We start from the raw sequence: 21,586 nt of genomic DNA on the forward strand, positions 1-21,586 counted from the left end.
CATTTTTCCTGTGTATGTCATTTCTGTGTTATATTTTAGTGTATATCGTTAACTTTTATGAAGTATAGCTCACATCTCAACAGATCGTAAAATGTGTTGCATTTATATAAAGTTTTATAAAAAGCGGGGTTGCGATGGACGCCTTGGTAATACATTCGAAGTGTTTTTCCGAGCTTGTGAGAAAGGCCCGAGAAGTTGCGATTGAGAAAAGATCCTCAGAAAATTATCTCCCTTGCACCGAATGGTATTTCAACCAATGAAATAAATGTAAATTTTCACATCATGTATTTTCTAATAATCACAAAGGAGAGGAAGTGCACAACCCGGAGACTGTAAATTATTTCAACTCTTTATACCGTCTTCCAAGGAAGACGGTAAATATCCATGATTGCTAAATTTAAATTACAAGTCGTGAGCGAAAGGAGAAAATAAGAAAGGAAACTACCCTGAAAGAAAATAAATACTAAGGTTTTCAATATAATAGACAACAAGGTATTTTCATGATAAAATGACCTTGCTTACTGTGTCATCTGTCTTTTGTCGGCGATAAGACTGTAAGATAATGCATATTATATAAGATTAGTATACACTTTAACAGGATTCAAAATTCTTTATTGGGACAAAGGACACGCCAGCATGAGGACCGCTGTACTGTTGATTGTCGTTGTGTGCTTGGGTAAGCTGTTTGCTTCTATTCGTCCTCGGATCTTTGCAAGTCTCGCCTTCATCAAATTTACCTGTAATATTCAGATTTTATTCCAGTTTTAAAAAATACTTTTTTATACTTTTTCAAAAAGAAACAAGTAATATTGCATTATGGTATATAGGTATCATTACTTAAAAACATATTCGCAATCTAATAAAAATTAGACTTGTAAAACCACTCTTCTACGATACGCTATACAAGATCTAACAACATCCCTAACGGGGCCATCTAAGAGTGACCCTTCAGATAGCCAATGAAACGCTGTTGTCGAAATCTTTGTTGGTAGTTCGGATATATGTTTCTTTATCACTGCACCTTAATCTCCGAGGTGCCCCGTGTGGTAAACAAAGTCATGTCCTATTCATGAAGAATACTCAGAATAGCAGATCGGCCTGTACATGAAGCATAATTTAGTCGCCCGAGCATCATCTGGAGCTGTAAGAGATACAACTAACTAATTTAAGACTTGTTTAGTTATACCCTTGTGCAACTTGTTGCGAAGGGGATATAGCATCGTTGCTGTGCGTGTGTTAGTGTATGTGTGTCCATTTCAGCATTTTTAGCAAAATCCAAAGAAATCTTTGGCATGCATGTTTATCAAACTTCGTACACTTTATAAGCATGGTTAAAGGACAAACCCTATTCATTTTCAAGTAATTCTGTTAAATATATAGAAGTTTTATGTACATGTACGACTTGACAATAGACATTTCCTGTAAGTAAATTGATCAAATCAACATTGCCATTTGCAACCGTAAATGTTAATGAAATTCATTTTGAAAAGATAGAAACAGAAATCGAAAAATATAGGCAGCAGGCGGCATCCATGAAAGCAGAGCCGGACTTTTTCAGAAATAAATGGAAACGTGACCGAAAAACCCTAGAAAACCAAATGTTGGAAAAAGACAATACCATCAAGAAACAAAGTGAAGAACTCTGTGCCCAAAAAGAAGATGTGGCTGGAGCGAGGATAATACAAGCAGAGCTCCAAGTCGCATTGCAGGCTTTACAATACAAACTTGAATCAACGCATTTGAAAGAAGATCAAAAAGCATTAATGGAGAGACCAGGAGCTTGATACCGCGCTCATTCCGGACCAAATCGTTATCCGGGACAACATTTCCAAACACGAAATCATCGCCATGCTTATCCGATTGCCCATTCATGTACCGGAAGTGCTACCGGGAGTGCAAAGAACTATCGGGAACACGAGGACGTGTTTCGGGGGCCGAGAGGGTATGTGTGAAAAATACTTATTTAGAGTGACAATTCAGTGCTAATTCGTGCTAATTAGACATTGGCCGCCGGACATTTAGGTGCCACCTGTTATGAAAACAATTACTAATCCTGAGTAATCCTTTTAATTAATTATCTATAATGTCAAGAGTAACTCTATTTATTTACTCATGTGTGTCTTGCAAAGTGGTCGTTATTCACATTGATCATCAGTTGGAGACTGGACCTTGTACTGTCCATGCCGGCTGCATAGATCGTGTAGTAACAAGTTTGGATCTTTCATAAATCGTTATTAGACAAACCGACTTGTGTATTTATACCGGTCATAATACTGTAACTAACCGTTATTATTGCAAGTATCGCATCCGCCGAATCCGGACGAGGTGCCTAAGGACGTTGCTTATTCTTAGGATCTGTTTGGACATTTTTTAAGTGTGCCGACCTACCTGTAAACTTGTCTCAATGGCATACACTTGTTTCCATACACATCACACAGTTCTTTGAAAATTTCTTTCGAGTCTTTATACCTTGTCTGACACATGCTTTTATGTAGCCTCTAATTTCAGCCTTAATGGATGATGACTTACCAGTCATTTTTTTGAGTAGGGGTTATATATCAGCATCTGAAAGCTTGGGGAGTATTCGATGATAAACGGTCATAAAAAGAATATTAACCAAATCATGCGTGAAAATAAATTCAAAGGTCAATTGAACGCTGTATTTTATGTAATCTGATTATTGATATTATTTATTGAACGCCCCTCGTATTTCTGGGAAAAAGATTTTCAAACATTTTACCTATATACTTCTATGTTGAACTTTAAACCCATCTAAGGACAATATTGGTCTGGGGGTCACGGTTTTAACAATTTAGTTTCTCCTAGTACACTACCTTAGAATGCTTGAATATTGATCTCACAAACTGTATTCAAACAAATTCTATATATTTTTAAACTTTGAAATTTGAACACTTATTGGGTACTAGTATTGATCTGGGGGTCATAGTATTAACATTTTTAAAATCTATACTATTTGAGGATGCTTGCATAGTAATTTCACATATCGTAGCATTGTAGTTCTAAAGAAGAATATTTTCAACCATTTTCTTTGTATATTTCTTTGGTAAATTTTGAACTCCTCTTTGGTCCAGTGCCTGGTATTAAATTTGTCCTTGGGATCACAGTTTTCACAATTTTTAATCTACTCAACTTGAGGATGCTTGTCTGGTAATCTCACAAATTGTAGCATTGTAGTTCTTGAGAAGAAGATTTTTAAGGATTTTTCCGATCTATGTTTAACTTTGAACCCTGTGTGGACCTACGTTGGGAGGATTATGGTTAAACCCCTATCTGGCAGAAAGTGGACTCTTACCAGGACAACTGACGTTGACAAACTAATGCAGTCCATCGATAGTGCCCATCTGCCGCTAGCACCTACCCCCGCATAATAAAGGTATGATCAGGTGCCATGGAGGGTATCAGGAGAAAACGTACCCTATGCAAATCATAATTATACTACTTAATAGTTTTTAATACTTTTAAATACCATTTTCATAATAAATATACAGAAATGTAAGAGTTTTATAGATATATGAATTTAATACTTCATAATTTTAAAGGGGTTGGACATATTAAATAATTTTCAAATGCTACTTTTATGCATATTTCAATGCATAGATGTATAGAAATATATTCATTTTATGAATAATATCTTTATAATAATTGTAGCAACTTTTATTTTAGTACGAAATAATTACCTGTCATAAAGTGTTAGTCTACTTCTTCTAACTATCCATTTATCGGTAGCCTTACCAATTTGAGTTTCTCTATGCGAGATCCCCTGATTTTAATTATAGTGATAATCAATTAAATACCTGAGCAATTATTTTATTATTATGTAATATTATTTATTGCCTCCCCGCGCAGGAGGTAGAAAAATTCACTCTCCACACATTATACATGTCAGTGGCGTCGGAAGCAAATTGACTGTTCAATGTTACATTTCGTAGTAGTTTCCATATATATGAATCAAACAAATATTTAAAAGACTTCAGTAGACTTGGTTTAATTAAGCAACTTTGTTCTATAGATAAATTTAAAAAAAATGTCAAAAATAACGCGATATCGACTTCTTGACATACTCATCATTTAGTTCTCCAAATGAGATTGCAATAAAAACTTATTATTTAACGGTTTCGTTTATGGTGTATTAATTGTCGACTAATTAAACTGCTCAGGCCATGTTCGTGTATGTGTATGCTACAAATTATTCTCTTAATAATTTAAGTACGTGACTATGCATTTAAAAACAACAACAACAAATGATACAAATGTTCATTGTATATTTTATTTTGTTTCATTTAAAGCTATACACGCTATAATTTGCGTCAATTTTGAATGACAGTGAAAACGCATGTGTTTGTCAACTTTTAAAAGTTATCCTTAATCTGTAAATTACAAGGGTGAATTCCATCTCGTTACAAAGATATAGATTTTCAATTGTTTATTTTCCTGCCAGGAAAATATACCTTTTCATGAATATTGATGAAGGAAGAGCAAACCGACCTCATTGCGCATGTCCGCGGAGAACTAGGTGGCCGTTATTGTTTGCCTAATTAAATATCCAACTTGATTTTTAATATGCTTAACAGTTGTTAATTTGAAATACATACATGTATAATTAGTAAAATACGCTTGCCATTCACGATACCCTTACTTCTGCATCAACACTTATAGGATCTATAAATAGCACATAGGGGAAAAACACAGGTCTACGTCATTTCTTTAAAGGAAGTATTCATATCTACTCACAGGCTTGTATTTTTTTCTTTTGTTTGTACTCGTATATCGGACAAATTTATGCTTTACTGAAAATATCCTTTCCTTTGTGAAACTATCACAATTATGAAGATGTTGACCCTTCACCAGTTTTGGTATGATAGGCTAAATTTAGCTGTCGATATCACGTGATAGATTGATATTCACGAGGAGGCATTACTTTCCTGGCAGGAAAATAAATATTTTTTATTGTTTAATATTTGATATATTTGTTACGTGATCGAATTGAGCATTATAATTAACAGAATAAAGGTAACTTTTATTAGTTATCAAACACATACATTTTCCCCTTTATTTAAAATTGACGCAAATTATAGCGTGTATAGCTTTAAGAATATCTATGAAAACCATTATTTATTATTTTTATAGGGTACGTTTTCTCTTGGAGAAAATGTACCCGGGTACGTTTTCTCCTGGAGAAAACGTACCCTATAAATTGGGTACGTTTTCTCCTGGGTACGTTTTCTTCTGGGTACGTTTTCTCCAGCATTCGAATGGAGGAGTTAGCATCCTCTGCTGACCGGTCACACCCGCACGCCGTGTGGTCTTTGTCTTAATCGGGAAAAAAGGAATCTACAAAACGTCTTTTTACAAAAATACTGCATTTTCTATCAGTTTTAGCTCTGGGACCCTTTTCACGATCAGATGTCGCGCTCTCATTGGTCAGTTTATTGTCTATAAAGATAACCCGTACTCGGAGTCAGATTTCGATCACAAACTACCGTCGCCGTAGTTCGACTAAAATGAGATCGAACTTACTTCATTTTTACTAAAATGAAACCGTGCTTCAACCATCGGAGATATTCTGGTCTGACTCCGGTCAAGGTAAGAACAAGGTACGCTTAGGGTCATATTTGGCCTATTTTCAGAGGTTAACAAATTTTGGTCCAAATACTCTCTAGGACATGGGCTTTCTATATATAGTAATATTATCTTTGTATCACTAATAGTTTTTGAGATACCCGGAAAGAAAGATGACATGCAAAATTATGACGTTATTTAACGTTAATGCCCTTAGTGGCAATAAAATTCGCTTTCTTCTCAAATATTCAACGAAATAAATTAAATTAAAAACTTTTTAATAAATTGATACCTGGGTGCACATTACACATTTGTGGAGTTTTTACTACAATATAAAACTGTACATGTTTTCATTTGGCTACCTAAGGAGTTAACTATTCACAGTCCAAAGTATGGGGGGGGGGGGGTAAAAAAAGGACCATAATCAAGGGTTGTCAAATGATTCCTTTGACTTTTAAAAACTTGAAATAAATGTTGTTTTTTAATATTAATATGATTCAATGATTACATAACATTTGCTTGCAAATAATGCAATTTCCTTAGTTGTTAATGTCTGCTGAAGTCCTCATCAAATCCATGGCGCATTTTACAAGATAGTACATGTAACCTAGGACACATCAATGTACTTTATATGATGAGTTGGCTTATATTTGCATTGATAATAGTATCCCATGAACAGTTCTGTATTTGTATCAAAGACCTTATATATATATTTATTGTTAAATTAAAAAGAGAAACACTTATATGTATAACACATCATATTTGACCTTTATGCACTTAAATACAAAGTTTCCTATTACTTAACATTTGTCAATAATAATATTCAATGAAAGCTGGTGTGAAGTATTGGTTTAAATTATTACATGCAATGATTTTAACCACAATAAAACAAAACTAAAATAAAATGATAGTGGTCTGGACTCCACGGAGGTTTAATTAAAATATTTTTTTCAAAGTATAACACATTGTTCATTTTTACAGTTTGATCTCAAATACAGTGGTACAATGCCCAAAAATAGGCAATATTGATATGAATTGCTTTGAAAATGTTTAACTTTAAAATATTTTTAATTTTATAGTAAAGATATGCTATGTATTTATGAGAGTAGTATACTTTACAAGTTAAAAGATAAACAAGCATATAAATAGAGAGGTAAAAGAAAATGAGGTTATCCCTATACATGTATTTCATTTCAATGAGACACAATTATGAACAAAATGTATACAGCGTTTGAACAATATTTGTTGTATACATACAATATCAATTATTGAAAAGCACATCCATTATACTTTATACAGCTAGAAATCAAAGAGCATGTCATTACTAAATAAGCCTCTAGACAATGTGATTCTGACATTCTTATTTTACACATATATGGTTTTATATAATGGTTGTCAATATTCATACAATAAATCATTTGATATTGCAACTTTGTCATAAATTGATCTGCTTATAATCTTAAATTGCAATCAAAATAATTGTAGAAATAAATCAATCAACAATATACTTGCATTTAGGTATGAACTCAAAACAGCAATATACACATTCAGGTACTTTGTAATCATCACTAATTTTTACAGATATCATACACTAAATTTCAGAAAAATTCTCCTACCAAACATGTTTTGTTGACTGATTTATTGACTGATGAGTCACTTTGAAATTCACTCCTCTTCTGTTATGGAACATCTTTCTTCATTTTCTTCCTCACTTTCTGATTCATCAATTGGGAGTGCAGCAGCATCCTCAACAGAACTACACCAATCGCGCACACCACAGACACCACTTTCCTCATGACGAGCAAGACCCAAGAACCAAATCACACTGGTAATATGAGCACACATGCCCACAACTCTTGTACCAACTTTACATTTGCAAAACCAAGATTTGATACTGATATCATCATGTCTTATCCAGAGTAAGTATTTCTTTGCGGAAATGTGTCTACTTTGAATCTTGGCACACAGGATTCCATCAAAGTCATCACTGATGAAAATTTCATACCTTCCTTCCATAAAATGTTCATATGCATATGACTTTGCCAATCTTATTTGGTACACACCTAAGGTTAACTGGCGTATTTCCTCCTCTGTCAAATGAGGGAAGACTACATCATGGGAGTCTATCTTCTTCCATCTTATGCTCCGCTTCTCTAAACCTTAAAAATATTATTTTCAAATAGAAGTTCAATTTATTCTCAACCAATTTTTATATTTGAAAATCCTGCCAAAACCTTGTGAGAAAACATAATCAAGATTCAAGATGATGCTCACCACTTGTCTCAACATAATCCTTTAACTCATTCACTCCGTTTGCAAGAAATCGCATTTTTGCAGCCATGGCAACATCTTCCTCCTCAATTCCAGTGCTCAAGTCTGGTCTAAACTTGTTGCAGATTGCACTTACTATGCGGACATAATCGCCAATATGTGGTATCTGTGTATTGGGGATGGTCCTGCTCAAATAATTCCATGTCTTGAGCCTGCCATTCACTGACTCGACAACCCATCTAAGCTGTAACACACAACACATACTATGAATATGCATATATAATACACATGCATGCAAATTAAATATACAGTAACACTCGGTTATAACGAAGTCGTAGGGGCAACAACTTCACACTGTTATATCCATTAATCGTAATATACGTATAACAATTTTTTTTAAAAATAAGTTCTGGAGACTCAAATAAAAACCTCGTTATATCCAAGAAATCCCTATATGTGTGTTTGAAATAAATATGAGTTTTACTGTAGTCCAATGTAACTAAAAGGAAAAGTTTGTTATATCTTAAGCTTTGGATTCACAACACATCTGTACTATATGATACAGTACTAAAACACATCAATAACATTTTAAGCTTAAAATTTTAAAAAGGTGACCTGCAACAACATAAACAAATTGAATCAGTATTATATTGTGGCATGTTATATTGTACAAGTACCTTGGTCACAAATCTGGTTGAATTGGCTTCTTCTGTTGAGTGTTGCTTTGAATGACGAGTCAGAAAGGATGGCATTTCAACATGTATCCCCAAGTCATCAAGCAAAGCTTCTGCGTCTCTGAAACCTCTGTCGACAATAAAAATATCGTCTTCTTCTACCCATTTCCTAATGTCCTCTACATTTGTCTGGATCATGTGACTTAAGATCTTTGCATCGGAATTTTTGGAATCTGCCAGATAGGGACCTAATACAGAAATTATATATCCAGAAGTTGATACAATCATCATCGGTTTAACTAATGGCCGGTGTTTGTGGGTGCTGTAGGAACGACGTGAGAAAGAAAAGTTTCCGCTTTTTTGGAGGTATACATAAGTCCCATCGAGTACAAGAATGACTGGATTATCTGACATGCTGCATAGAAGTTCCTTGGCAAGGGGACGAGTATGGTGATAAATGACATCCTCCCTTGATATGTGAGAGAACCCCAAATGCTTTGGCACAAAATCTTCCATCAAAGCATTTTTCGCAGATATAACAGCACGTCGAACCTGGAAATAGAAAACCCAGTTTCAATTAATGTACATTCAATCACGTACGAGTTTTTATTTTTTATGTATAATAAAATAATAAGAAATCTTAAATGTATTGTCTCACTTAACATGTCCATACCTGCCATTTTTTCATGCCAAATAAGGTTCCAAGTAGTTGATTACTTAAACCACATCTAAGTTTTGTCAACAATAATGCTACACATGTTCTAGTACTTCTGTTCTTGGATGATCTTAAGTTGGTCTCCACCAAATACGTCATCAATTCATCAAACTGATCCTTTGTAACACCTGTTAGATTGTAGTAATCTTCATTTTGCATTCCATGTGGATCATCAAAATTCAGTCTCTTGTTCTGATTTTGGATTGCTACATCCCTGGTTTGTTTTAAAACTCCAACAATGGTGGTCCTGTTGACATTGGAGACAGAACTTGTTTGTTTCAACAGATGCAATGCCTCAGTGTTGAGATCTCCATCAGATATATGTTTAGGACAGCATCTAGAACCAGGTGGAACAAATGTTTCTTTTTGGATGAATACATTTACACGAGTGTTTTCAGGAACAACAACAAGCTTTGGCCCTGGCTTTTTACATATTACACAGTTAGCATGACTTGTAGATGTACTTGGAATGGACAGTGTTACTGAAGGAGGACTCTTCATACTCTGCTTTGATAATGTTTTCTGTATTTTGTTTAGCTCAGGGCTGTTGCAAATAGAATCTCTTGTCGATTTTGTTTCACACATGTGACGACATTTCCTACACAGCATGCTGTCATCAGAAACATCCATACGGAGTCTTCTCTTGATGAAGTCTGCATGCTCCTTCTTTATCCTGTATCTGTCCTGTTGTGATGTTCTTTTGGAGCACAGCAATCAGGGGTAGAACTTAGGCATTCTAAAAATATATTAAAAAGTCATTAATCACACACAATCACATTACTGTACAAGTATAATAATGCTACATGTATATGACAGATGTACATTTAATATCTGCAATGATGAAAGAACTTTCTGTAGAAATTTTTTAAAGAAATTCAATTTAATATCTTTAAGGTTCCTCCACACCCAGTGACCTGTCCTTTTTAGAAGTGCATTACAACATGCAAATTCAACATATTGTTCTAGCTACCGGTACATGTAAAATATTGACCACTTCAAGTGTATTACTTGACAGTTCCAAAGGTTAGTCATCTGACTGCCAATCCTTTGGACCCCAAGATATTGGGTTCTAGTCCAACAGGAACTAATATTTTCATTGATATGCGCAAAGTTTTTAAATTTCATATTTTCCCCCAAAAAATGATTTTTTCTTCCATTATATTAGAATAGACTTTATCTTTGCATTATGATTATACATTAGTTTATGTTGCTTTAATAACATTTATCAAGCTGCATGGAGAAACCTTAATACCGGTTTTTAAATAATATAAAATAAATGGTAAAATTATAAAGGATTGCAGGTATTAAATTATAACTGCTATTAAGATATTTTATCGTACCTCTGTTTATTGCTATTTCTTCATCATCACTATGGAAATAAACTTAATTTGACCTCTGAACACTGGTAAAGTCACACAAACATGAACATCCGATTTCTGTAGAATGTAGAAAAATGTACAATTACTTACATGGCTTCAAACATCTGTTCATATTTATTAGCAGTTACAGTTTCAGTTGAAATGTGATAATACTGTAATTATAGATTATGTGTGGCAAAAGTGAAGATAACTATTTTTTTGATTTTGTTTTTTTTATTCCATTCATATGAAAAATCCTGAGGATGAGCATGCATACGATGGATTCAAATGATTAAAATTCTTCTTAAATAATTGTACAAATACCTTTTATATCAGAAAACTAACAGAAAGAAATCAGTTACATGTAACATTTACTACGTTATTGCTTTGCAATAGCATAAAACCCTTTAGAACCCAGTGTATTAAATAATCACCTGTTTTTTCGGTATAATAAACAATTTATTGCATAAACATTCAGGAGATACAAAGATTCATTCATCCAGGGAAAACCATATTTCCTTTGGGCATTGCCCTCGAGAAATATGATTTTCCCTGGATGAATAAATCTCTGTATCTTCCTTACAATCATGCGATAAATGTAGCATTAATATCGATAGTACGCATCTGTAGATTGTCATATTGCAAATTCTGGTCAAAGTTACATGTAATAGTCTTGATTTGGCTACTGCATATGTGGTTGGGCAGTTTCCCTTATGCCTAGCAGAAACATGCCACATATGCCTTAATACGTGCTTTCACACCTGATAGTTTTGCATGAATATATTCATAAATACACATCAAAAATAGCATCACTGGGCCTACAGAAAAAAAATATTTTTATCTTATTTCCAAAAGCAGATAGGCCTGTTACGTGAAAGCAGAGACGTTATTTATGTCTCTGGTGAAAGGGACATGCAAAATGACATATCTTTATACAGTGACAACTAGTTTGTTTGATTTTTATCCCCATCTCTACAACACACGCCAAAAAAATTAGCGGCGTCGGGTCAGGGTTGCAAGTCAGAGGAATCTCGGATTAACATGCATTTTGTTGCTTTCCTTGTTTTCATAAGATCGCCAATCAATCCTTACCTAATACAATCCCATAGTGGTACATCAGTTGTGTTGAATATGTCTACGTATCGATAATGAACATAGTTCCGTCAATCACTGCACCGTCATTCATTCAATCTATTCATTGCGATTGTCGAACTTGTCGTCTGGTACGCTACGACAGAAACCGCCGAACGAAATTAAAAATTCCGAATTACAATGACTACGATTTGCATTTATTTAATCAAATATATTTTTAAAATTTGGATTATTGCTACATTTGTACTTGAAATGCAGCAATTGTAGATCCCATGGTACATAATTTGGCATTTTTTCATTAAAAATATAAGCCACGGGACTTGTTCCGGAAATGACAAATGTTTAAATTTCACTATGAGCACAGCAAACGCGATTTACGAAATATGTTTTTTTCGACTAGTAATTGCAATAGCTTTGACATATACAAGTATTATCTATCGCGTTGCCTGTGCACATATCAAAATATTTACATACGTGTGTACAAATTCGTAGTTTTTTGCAAAAAAGTGAAATCCAGGTTAAGTTTGGAATTTATAATTCTGATATGTGACGTTTTGGCGCCATTTCCCATGCATGTTTCAAGCACGGGGGTTGTCCAGATTTAACTTCGAGGGGTGATGGCAGTTTAGCTGCTGCTTCATTTTTCATGATTTTCATAGGCCAACATAATATACTAAGTGTACCTTGTTCTTTAAAGATGGCAGAGAAAAGTGCTTCAAATGCTTTCTGTTAAATTTTAGCGCACACACAAATGATTTGATGCGTTGACACGGTTTTTGTTTTTCCTTTTTTTTTAAAAGAAAAAATAAAACAATGAGTAACAATTACCACCCCTTTTATTTGTTCGACCAAATATGCGTTTGAACACGGACATGTGCACCGCACGTTTTTCTTTCTACCGTGATTTAAGTTTTTTAGCTGTAATGTTGGAGTACATCAAGGTGAAAATTTGTCGCCTTTTTTATTTTCGTTATATATTAATGACTTAGAAAAGTTCTTGATTGATAAAAACATAATTGGGTTACATAGCGTTACCAAACCTATAGAGGATGAACTGTTTATGTATTTTATACTATGACTTCTTTTTTATGCTGACGTCACTGTAATTCTTGCTGAAACGCCTGATGATTAACAAAATGCCCTGAATGAATTTTATTTATACTGTGGGCAATGGAAGTTAACGGTTAATATAAATAAGACAAAAATATTGGTATTTTCTAAAGGTCCAATGATAAAACGGGAATTTTACTTTAGAAATGAAATAATTAAAAATGTGAAAGAGTTTAAATACCTTGGCATTGTTTTTGCACGTTCAGGGTCTTTCAGGTCTATGTGAACAGGCACAGAAGGCTGTATACAGGATCATCGGGAAAATAAGGCAATTTAATTTACCTGTCGATTGTCAGTTAGACCTTTTCCATAAAGTAGTAATGCCAGTATTATTATACGGATGTGAAGTATGGGGCTTTGATAACATAGAAATTATAGAGCGTATTCACACAGGGACCAAGCCCGTGTTAACATTAATTTCAATGTAACCATAAATAAAGAAAGGGGTCGAACTCTGACCCAGATAAGAAACTACCAGCTCGCTTTAAAAGCCTAATAAATCAGTTATTTTTTACAACACTTGCACTATGCGTGTATTTTTCAAAAAAATAATGTCTAAGATACACTCATGCCGAATTTCAAGTTGATGGGTCTTAAAATAGCGGAGATATACGTCATTATTCTCTCGAATTCGCCAGTTTATTTTTACTCGGACATTTACCAGTCCAGGGCTCACGATGGGATTTTGCCTCTGACAACTACGAAAGCCGAGAAGGATCATTCGAGATTCGAGATTCGAAATACGAGATTCGAAATACGAGATTCGAAATTCGAGATTCAATATCTAAATTAACCAATCAAATCATGGATCTGAAACCTGTATCCTAGCAACATCAAACTGTTCTTAATAAAGATCATTCGTACATGCTCTTTCCTACAAATAAATGTCTTAATAGCTCTTATATAGTGGTTATAAAATGGTTAAATTAACATTGATGAATTAACCCCACACAGTATAAACAATTAAATTAGAAATAACACTGTTGGGTTTGCGAATCTAAGTGGTTTTGTTTGCCCTGCATGTATTTCCCCCCGAAGAATTTTAACCCGAAGTGTATTCGCCCCAACTGTGTAAAAATCGGCTCGCGAAGAAAGATCTGTTTAATCTTAATGTTTTAGCTATGAAACGAAACTCAATGAAATAATCGACATGTCAAAATATAGGTTATGATAAAGTTTTAAACCATAGAAGATATAATGATTTACAACCTCAAAGACAAAAATCCAGATAAGAATAGTGTATTGTAGGGTATGGCAATGCCATTGTCGATATAGAGAGAGAGAGGAGAGAGAGGGAGAGAGAGAGAGAGAGAGAGAGAGAGAGAGAGAGAGAGAGAGAGAGAGAGAGAGAGAGAGAGTTTTGTAGTGTCAAATTCAGTTTGATTTAGAATTTGAAATTGATTTGATTTGTTACAAGCATATATAGACAATAATTAAGCCTCTAAAACGAGAAAAGAGAGGAGGTAGCTAGGGTAGGGCAGACCAACTAGCAAGCTTTAATTTTAACGGTGTTAGCGCACCTGTGATTTACATCGACTCTCTCTCTCTCTCTCTCTCTCTCTCTCTCTCTCTCTCTCTCTCTCTCTCTCTCTCTCTCTCTCTCTCTCTCTCTCTCATCACCTAGCATTTCCTTTTCCGTGAGGGGGTTTGGGGTATTTGTGATGTCTTACATTAGCTAGCGAAAATGAAAAAAATAAACCATGAAATTTTCTTTAATTGTGTGCGGATGTTGTACGCCAATAATCTTTTTTCAGTATATACATTTCAAGAAGGGGGGGGGGGGGGCTATATAGTCCTAATTAATTTGTCAGTTATTCTGTCCCCACTTTGTTTTCTCTCTTTGTTTTCAGGGTTTTTTTTATTTGGCTCGGCAAATTAATATAAAACTTTCTGTGTAGCTCCATAACGATGCACTGTAGATAAATTATGAGTAGTTTTACTTTTGATAAACAGGTACATATCCGTACTTAATTTTTGATTTGACTCTTATAATCGGATTTAATATTCCAATAATTATAGGGTAGGAAAGAGTAGACGGGACTTTTTTGCGCATATCCTACTGTACCATTCATTCAACACAGGTATTAGCACTCATCGAGTTCGACTTGCTTTCCTTTTCTTTCATCCACTGGATTTAAAGCAAAATATTTTGAATTTATGGCCTGATTATATATAAATTAGAGCTGCGCTGGTGCATATATTTACCCAAATGGACCAAAATATAACCAAATGAATCTAAAAAATTTGACAAAATTAGTTTTAAACGTACGACTCTTTTTCAATTCTAATCGGGTATGTTCTTTAGAAAAATCTTGAACCACACACATTTTAGCAAATAAAACGGCAATTGTTTCATTTTTTAAGGGGAGGGAGGTGGTGCCGGTAAAGGACATGTATTGCTTGTGGCAGTTGTGCTATACTCTCATTTGTTATAATAGGTAATACTTCATATTGATTTAAAATGAAAGTTTCCAATTACACTGTACATAGCTTCTATCACGCATTTTGACCCGTGCGATTGTTTAAAACAATTTTCAAAGCATTGAATGTAATTCAACCGATCATTTCTGAAATTTAATTTCTGGATCCCCGCCTGATACGTCCGCCTTCTTGTATATTAGAATTACATGTACGTTGACCATATGTACACATTAACTTAATCGGCTATGTAATGGGACGATAACATTTTTTATCAATGTTTTTGCAGGATATGTAACAAATAACAGCCTATTTGTGGGTTTCTGCACTGAATATTTGAGATAATTTGCCGCCATCTTTTATGCATTCCACACACCACTCACAGTTTCTTTATTTGGTGTTCTGTGTGAGTGGTGCAAATTGGTAAATTTGCACCACATACCCCTTGTAACTTCATCCTGATTACATTTTATCTGGCTAAGTGTAATGTAGTAGTATATTAAATACACACATCTTTGTTTGCAGTGCTTATTTACATCTTTAGAGATTTACTTACAAAAAAAGTAAACATTAGTATGACTTATATGTAATTATTGCCAATTTTGGTGCGGTGGGGGTAGGGGGGTAGGAAACTACAGAGAAACTTAACTTGGCTGTGAAACATATGCTTTTATTCTTTCTTGTTGATATATCAATGAATGAATTATAACAAAATATATGTACAACAATTAATTTTGAAATATTCATGCACAATCAAATAAAAGGTTTTACTGTTCTCTGCACAAGAAATCGGCAATGTGAACAAATTGACACCCTATCATCCCTACCTTTAATTGTAGAGAGTAGGTATCCTTCTATATTGAAAACAATTCCAAAAGTAAGACTCATAATAAGTTGTTTACTGAGAAAAAGGAAAAAAAATTGTATTTATTAATAATTCCGTATGATGTGATAATATCTCAATGATTTGTTTATAATCATAGTACTAGTGTATCACTGTATGCATACATAAAAACGATAAGTAATGCTTATATTTATTAGTGAAACAGGACAGATTATTTATATTTAGATTATTTAGATACATGTACTAATCTTCATGCGGGGATCTAGAAAGGACCGGGTCAAGGGATCTGGACCCCCTCCTCGGGAAAATTGGAGCTTATTAAATTTACATAGTAAAATTTCTTAAAATTGGCCTAGGACCCCCTACAGAAAAAATTAGCTACGCTTATGAAGTTCTCTACCATAACCGCATTTTTACACAAAAGGGGTGGATAAACCCGGGTTTTAAACTATAACTGGTGGTGGAATACCTGAGGGTTCAAACACATCAGGTGGAAATGCACCAGGGCAAACAAAATCACTTAGATCCGCGAAGCACACTGCATTATTACTAGTCTACTTAGATATTCTGTGTAAAAGTAAATACAAATAATTATTTAGTTAGGTAGGGAGAAGTGAACATAGCATTTATTTGTATATAAGAGCATGTACGTATGATTTTTATTTAGAACAGTTTGATTTCGCTAGGATACATATTTTCAGATCCTTGATTTGATTGGTTAATTTAGATATTGAATCTCGAATTTCGAATCTCGAATCTCGTATTTCGAATCTCGTATTTCGAATCTCGAATCTCGAATGATCCTTCTCGGCTTTCGTAGACAACAGCAGTATTGCAACAAGTCGAGAAATATTCGCACTAATCTTTTAAAATCTCACATCAAATGCACGCTACTTACATCCTTAAATTCCGATAAAATTCCGTAAATACTATCCAAACTGAACTTTTATTCTGCAGCCACATTGACTTCTGACAGGGCCAGCCATTTTGACATCTTTGAGAAATACTGATTCTGATTGGACCATCAGGAATATTAACCAATGAAATTGTGTTTATCATTTTCTATCACAATGGCCGGTCTGGTCAGAAGTTGGTCACAACTTTTCTGGAGTAAATGCCTATTAAACGCTTCAATGTACTTTTCTGTATAAAACTTTCAAATTAACTTTTGGATATGAAAAAATATTTGAGTATTCTACCATCGAAACTTCGAAAAATACTTGTTAAATTTCGAACGTCGAATCACCGACTTCCTGTAGAAACTGGTAGATGGTTAGGCATTCCTCTAAATGAAAGATGCTGCACATTATGTAATAACAATCAAATAGCTGGTGAAATGCACTTTATATCAGAATGTAATGTTTTTTCATGTACTAGACAAAAATACTTGAAACCTAGATTTTGTGAAAGACCAAACACTTTTAAATTTTATGAATTAATGTCTACTTTAAAACTTAAAAAAAACCTCTGTTTATTTATACATGACATTTTTGAATCAGTCTGTCCTCCTTGAACATTTGTACTTTTTTCTCATATTTTTTTCTCTAATTATACCCGCACTTTCTAAAGAAAGTTCGGTTACATTGTTGTTACCCTGTTCCGTCCGTCCGTCCTTTTGTCACATTTTACTTTCTCAAACTGCTCTTACATCTTATAAACCAGCAAACTCAACTCTTGGAGTTTGATTTGGGGTATCATGTTGTTTTGTAAAAAGGTTTTAAAAATTCTCTGTTAGTCCTGGGGGTCAAATAATTGGTAAAAAATGACGTTTTTTTTTCACAAAAAACCTTCCTCGAACTCCTCCTACATTTTCAACAGTAGACAAATCATCTCTTGGAATATGTTTTAGGGTATCCTATAGATGCGCAATAAGGTTTTGGAATTTTCAATTTTGTCCTGGGGATCATTTAATGGCTGAAAAATGACGTTTTTTTGTTTTTTTTTAACAAAACAACTGGTTTCAAAAACGTCATTTTTTTTGGCAGTAAGCAAATGATCTTCTACAATATGATTGGGGTGTCATATTGAAGTGAGATCAGGTTCCAGAATTTTTTTTTATTAAGGGGATCAGCGGGCAACAAAAAATGACTTTTTTTTGGCAAAAAAGTATCGTTCCCAGAACTACCGTACTCTTACAACTTGTGGAGTAGCTACGTCATCTCTTGGGATATAATTGGGGCTGTCTTATAGATGTGCAATAAGGTTTTAAAAAGTTAAATTTCATCCAGGGATTCAAATAATAGCAGAAAATTGATGTTTATCACTAAAAAAAAAACCCCACAGATCCAGGAGCTTCTCTTATGATTTAATGGATAGACACATCATATCTTGGGATATGATAGGGACAGTTCTATAGATGTGCAGTAAGGTTTTAAAAATTTAAATTTCATCCAGGGAGTCAAAAAGTAGCAGAAAATTGACGTTTATCTCTTCTAAAAACATAGATCCTAGAACTCCTTTTATGATTTAATGGATAGACACATCATATCTTGGGATATGATAGGAACTGTTCCATAGATGTGCATTTCGGTTTCGAAAAATTAAATTTAACCCTGAGGCCCATTACCTACATACCTTTTGATGCCCTTTAAGGGTCATGAATATATATGGTTAAGGGGTGGGGATCTAAACCGTTTTCGAGATATTCGTGCACTTCCTGTTCGAGGGGGGTCATGACCACCCCCAGGGCCCATGACCTACATACCGTTTGATGCCCCTTGACACAAGGAACAAGAATATATATGTTTAAGGGTGGGGATCTTAACTGTTTTGAAGATATTAAGGGAATTGCTGTTTAAGGGGGTCAGGACCACCCACAGGGCCCATGACCTACATAACATTTGTTGCCCCTTGACATCAGAAACATGAATATATATGGTTTAGGGGTCATGATTATAACAGTTTCTGAAATATATGGAAATTTCAAATTCCTTGGGGATGGGGATGACCCAGGGGTCAGATCTAATAAACCCTATATATTGCCAGTAACAGTCAATATATGATTATGAAAACCCTATATTATTATCTTTGTCCGTTTTCAAGTTAGCATTTACAATAGAGTCTACAATTCTTCCTACAAGGTTCAATGTTAGACCCCACACCCTTTTGACCCCCTGAAAACTGATTGTCTAACCCAAAACGAGAAAAATCAAACCAGGGTGCACAATAAGATATGCAGGCCTATCATATCCTCGAGTTTTGTACAATTCTGTTAAGCCATCTCTGAGAAACAAGTTCAGAGCAGGAAAGAAGAAAAAGACGAAGAATATTAATACATGTATTAAGAACCGTACAAAAACAATAAGTCTCCAAATTTCATTCGGGAGACTTAATAATAAAGATTAAATAGAGATAGGATCATCAAACATCAATAATAAAGATAATTGACAACTTCTTATTCTAAGGGGGTCAGGATGACCCCTTAGGGTCATGACTTACATGCCATAATGATCTGATGCGCCATGACCTAAAGAAGAATAATATCTTTGGATTAAGGTGGGGATCTCAATGGTTTTTATGATAGAACCATTTTAACAAGGCCTTGGACTTTGCGGAGGACGTAGCTATCATTTCTTGCGTCAAAACATGTTAAAAATGATGCTGGATTCAAGTGAAATATGCACCGATTGCGTAGTTTTAGCTCAAAAGCCAGAAAAATCATGTTGATTTCAATGCGCTTTCACTGAGTGGGCAGCAATGAAATAGACAGGCATACGTCACATTGCTGTTTGCCACAACTACCCAAAGTCCAAGCTCCTGTTATAATGGTTCTATTTGTTAATTTCAGGAAGAGCACTTGGGATCATGACCTACATATTATCTGCAATGTCTTGAACAAAGAAACAATAATATAATATGTACATGATATATGATTCAATTTAAGAACCCAGATATAGATCAATCATCTATGTTTTGTAATACTTCCTATGTATAAATACATGTATTAGTTTGTGTTTTGTTCTATACTATTCATGTTCATGACTGTAGTATGGCCTAGTCTTATTTTAAATTACATTAAAAAATTGTCAAATATATGACTTGGAACCCCCACCCCCAAACAAACTCAAATATAAACTGTTCCCCCCCCCCCCCCCCCCCCCCCCCTTAATTGTCGAATGATCTATTAAAATCAAAATATAATGTGGGTGTCTAAAAACTTTTATAAACTGGTAAAAAATGTTATTCTTAAAAAAAATTACATTACACCTTGCATAATTGACAAATGATCTATTGAGATATGATCAGAGGTCATATTTCTACCTTGGGATCAATAACTAGTATTCATTGACAAGTTAAAATTGATAACAATAAATGATTCAAATTATAAATGTTTATACTCCACATTCATCCCCCACCCCCCTCCCCCCCCCCCCCCCCCCCCCAATCTAACCTGGTTCTAAAGATTCAGTCTTCTTAATACATTCTTACATGTGTACAGTAGCAAATTTTAAATAATTTCTTGATATCTTTTTCTCTCCTGATGCACATTAACATTTTGGAAATTGCTTAATTCAATTTTTAAGATTTATAAACAAAATGTGTATTCGCCTATTTGGGGCAATTGTAAAGTCTCCTAAACAAAGCCGTGTCATCATTAGGCTAGGAATTACCCACATGGATCAAACACTACAAGGACAATACCTGGGGGTCATTAATGTACTTTACACCATATGATGCATCATAATGACATTAGAAGATATTTTGCATTTTCCTGTTTCATGGGGTCAGAACAGTCCAATAAGGTCATGACCTACATTGTATTTGATGCATTATAATACACTAAGAAAGAAATACTCCTTCCTTCCTATTATAACTCATATAAAAATGATAAGTGTCTACACTTACTTACATGTAATACACAAATTTAATACGAAATTGTTTATACAGGGTCAATATGGGGTCAAATCAATAGTGCAAGTCTGACAAATGAAAAAAAATAACTTTTGCAATTAAAATGAGAGAAACTTTACAAATGCGACAGGATAGGTAACGATGATAAGCTTATTTAAATATTAAAAGATGATGATACAGTATGCTGTCAAAGGGAGATCACATTTAGAAAGTGAAAGTAGAACTTTAATGTATGCTGGCATCTCATTATATTGTGCTACTGCTACTGCATGTATTATGCTTACCTATATTGGTCAACATCATAATGATAATCCAATTAAAACAAAATAATGAATTCCTTTAGCCGATCTTAACTAATCCTTTTCTGCATATGGAAAACACATACATGTACACGTGAACCCATCTAATCGAAGAGCTGGGTAAAACTAGTACCCGCTAATGAGACCTGCAGACCTGTGTTGTGTACGTAACTTCAGACAAAGATCAGTTATTTATAACATGCATGCATTTTTATGACCTATTCTTCAAATCCACTTGCACTATTTGATTAGGTAAATAACAGTTTTAAGGTGGTGCAGGACACCTGCATATCGTGATGTATACTTCCTATTGAGATAAACAACAAAGTATATAAAATATTAATTAAATATTTACCCCCCAAATAATGTTACCT

The 21,586-nt window shown here is 34.2% G+C and overlaps 1 protein-coding gene across 1 annotated transcript; it reads right to left on the minus strand.

Moving 5' to 3' along the window:
- Window positions 1-5,961: 5,961 nt before the first annotated feature.
- LOC105319581 (uncharacterized) lies at window positions 5,962-11,864 on the minus strand. The gene is made up of 6 exons (XM_066078120.1): window positions 11,691-11,864; window positions 10,581-10,676; window positions 9,199-9,976; window positions 8,529-9,077; window positions 7,855-8,095; window positions 5,962-7,739 (listed from the first exon to the last, which is right to left on the minus strand). Exons 3-6 carry the CDS (start codon window positions 9,868-9,870, stop codon window positions 7,246-7,248), a joined length of 1,956 nt encoding a protein of 651 aa, XP_065934192.1. The 5' UTR covers window positions 9,871-9,976; window positions 10,581-10,676; window positions 11,691-11,864; the 3' UTR covers window positions 5,962-7,245.
- Window positions 11,865-21,586: the final 9,722 nt, after the last annotated feature.

Source organism: Magallana gigas, chromosome 3 (genome assembly GCF_963853765.1).
Source record: "Magallana gigas chromosome 3, xbMagGiga1.1, whole genome shotgun sequence".
NCBI lineage: Eukaryota > Metazoa > Mollusca > Bivalvia > Ostreida > Ostreidae > Magallana > Magallana gigas.

Excerpts from the sequence above, each read along its gene's own strand:
- LOC105319581 (XM_066078120.1), bottom strand. The coding sequence starts at position 9,870 with ATGGATGTTTCTGATGACAGCATGCTGTGTAGGAAATGTCGTCACATG. Across the intron at positions 8,096-8,528 it reads CAACCAGATTTGTGACCAAG|CTTAGATGGGTTGTCGAGTC; the intron begins GTACTTGTACAA and ends TGTGTGTTACAG. Across the intron at positions 7,740-7,854 it reads GGATTATGTTGAGACAAGTG|GTTTAGAGAAGCGGAGCATA; the intron begins GTGAGCATCATC and ends AATATTTTTAAG.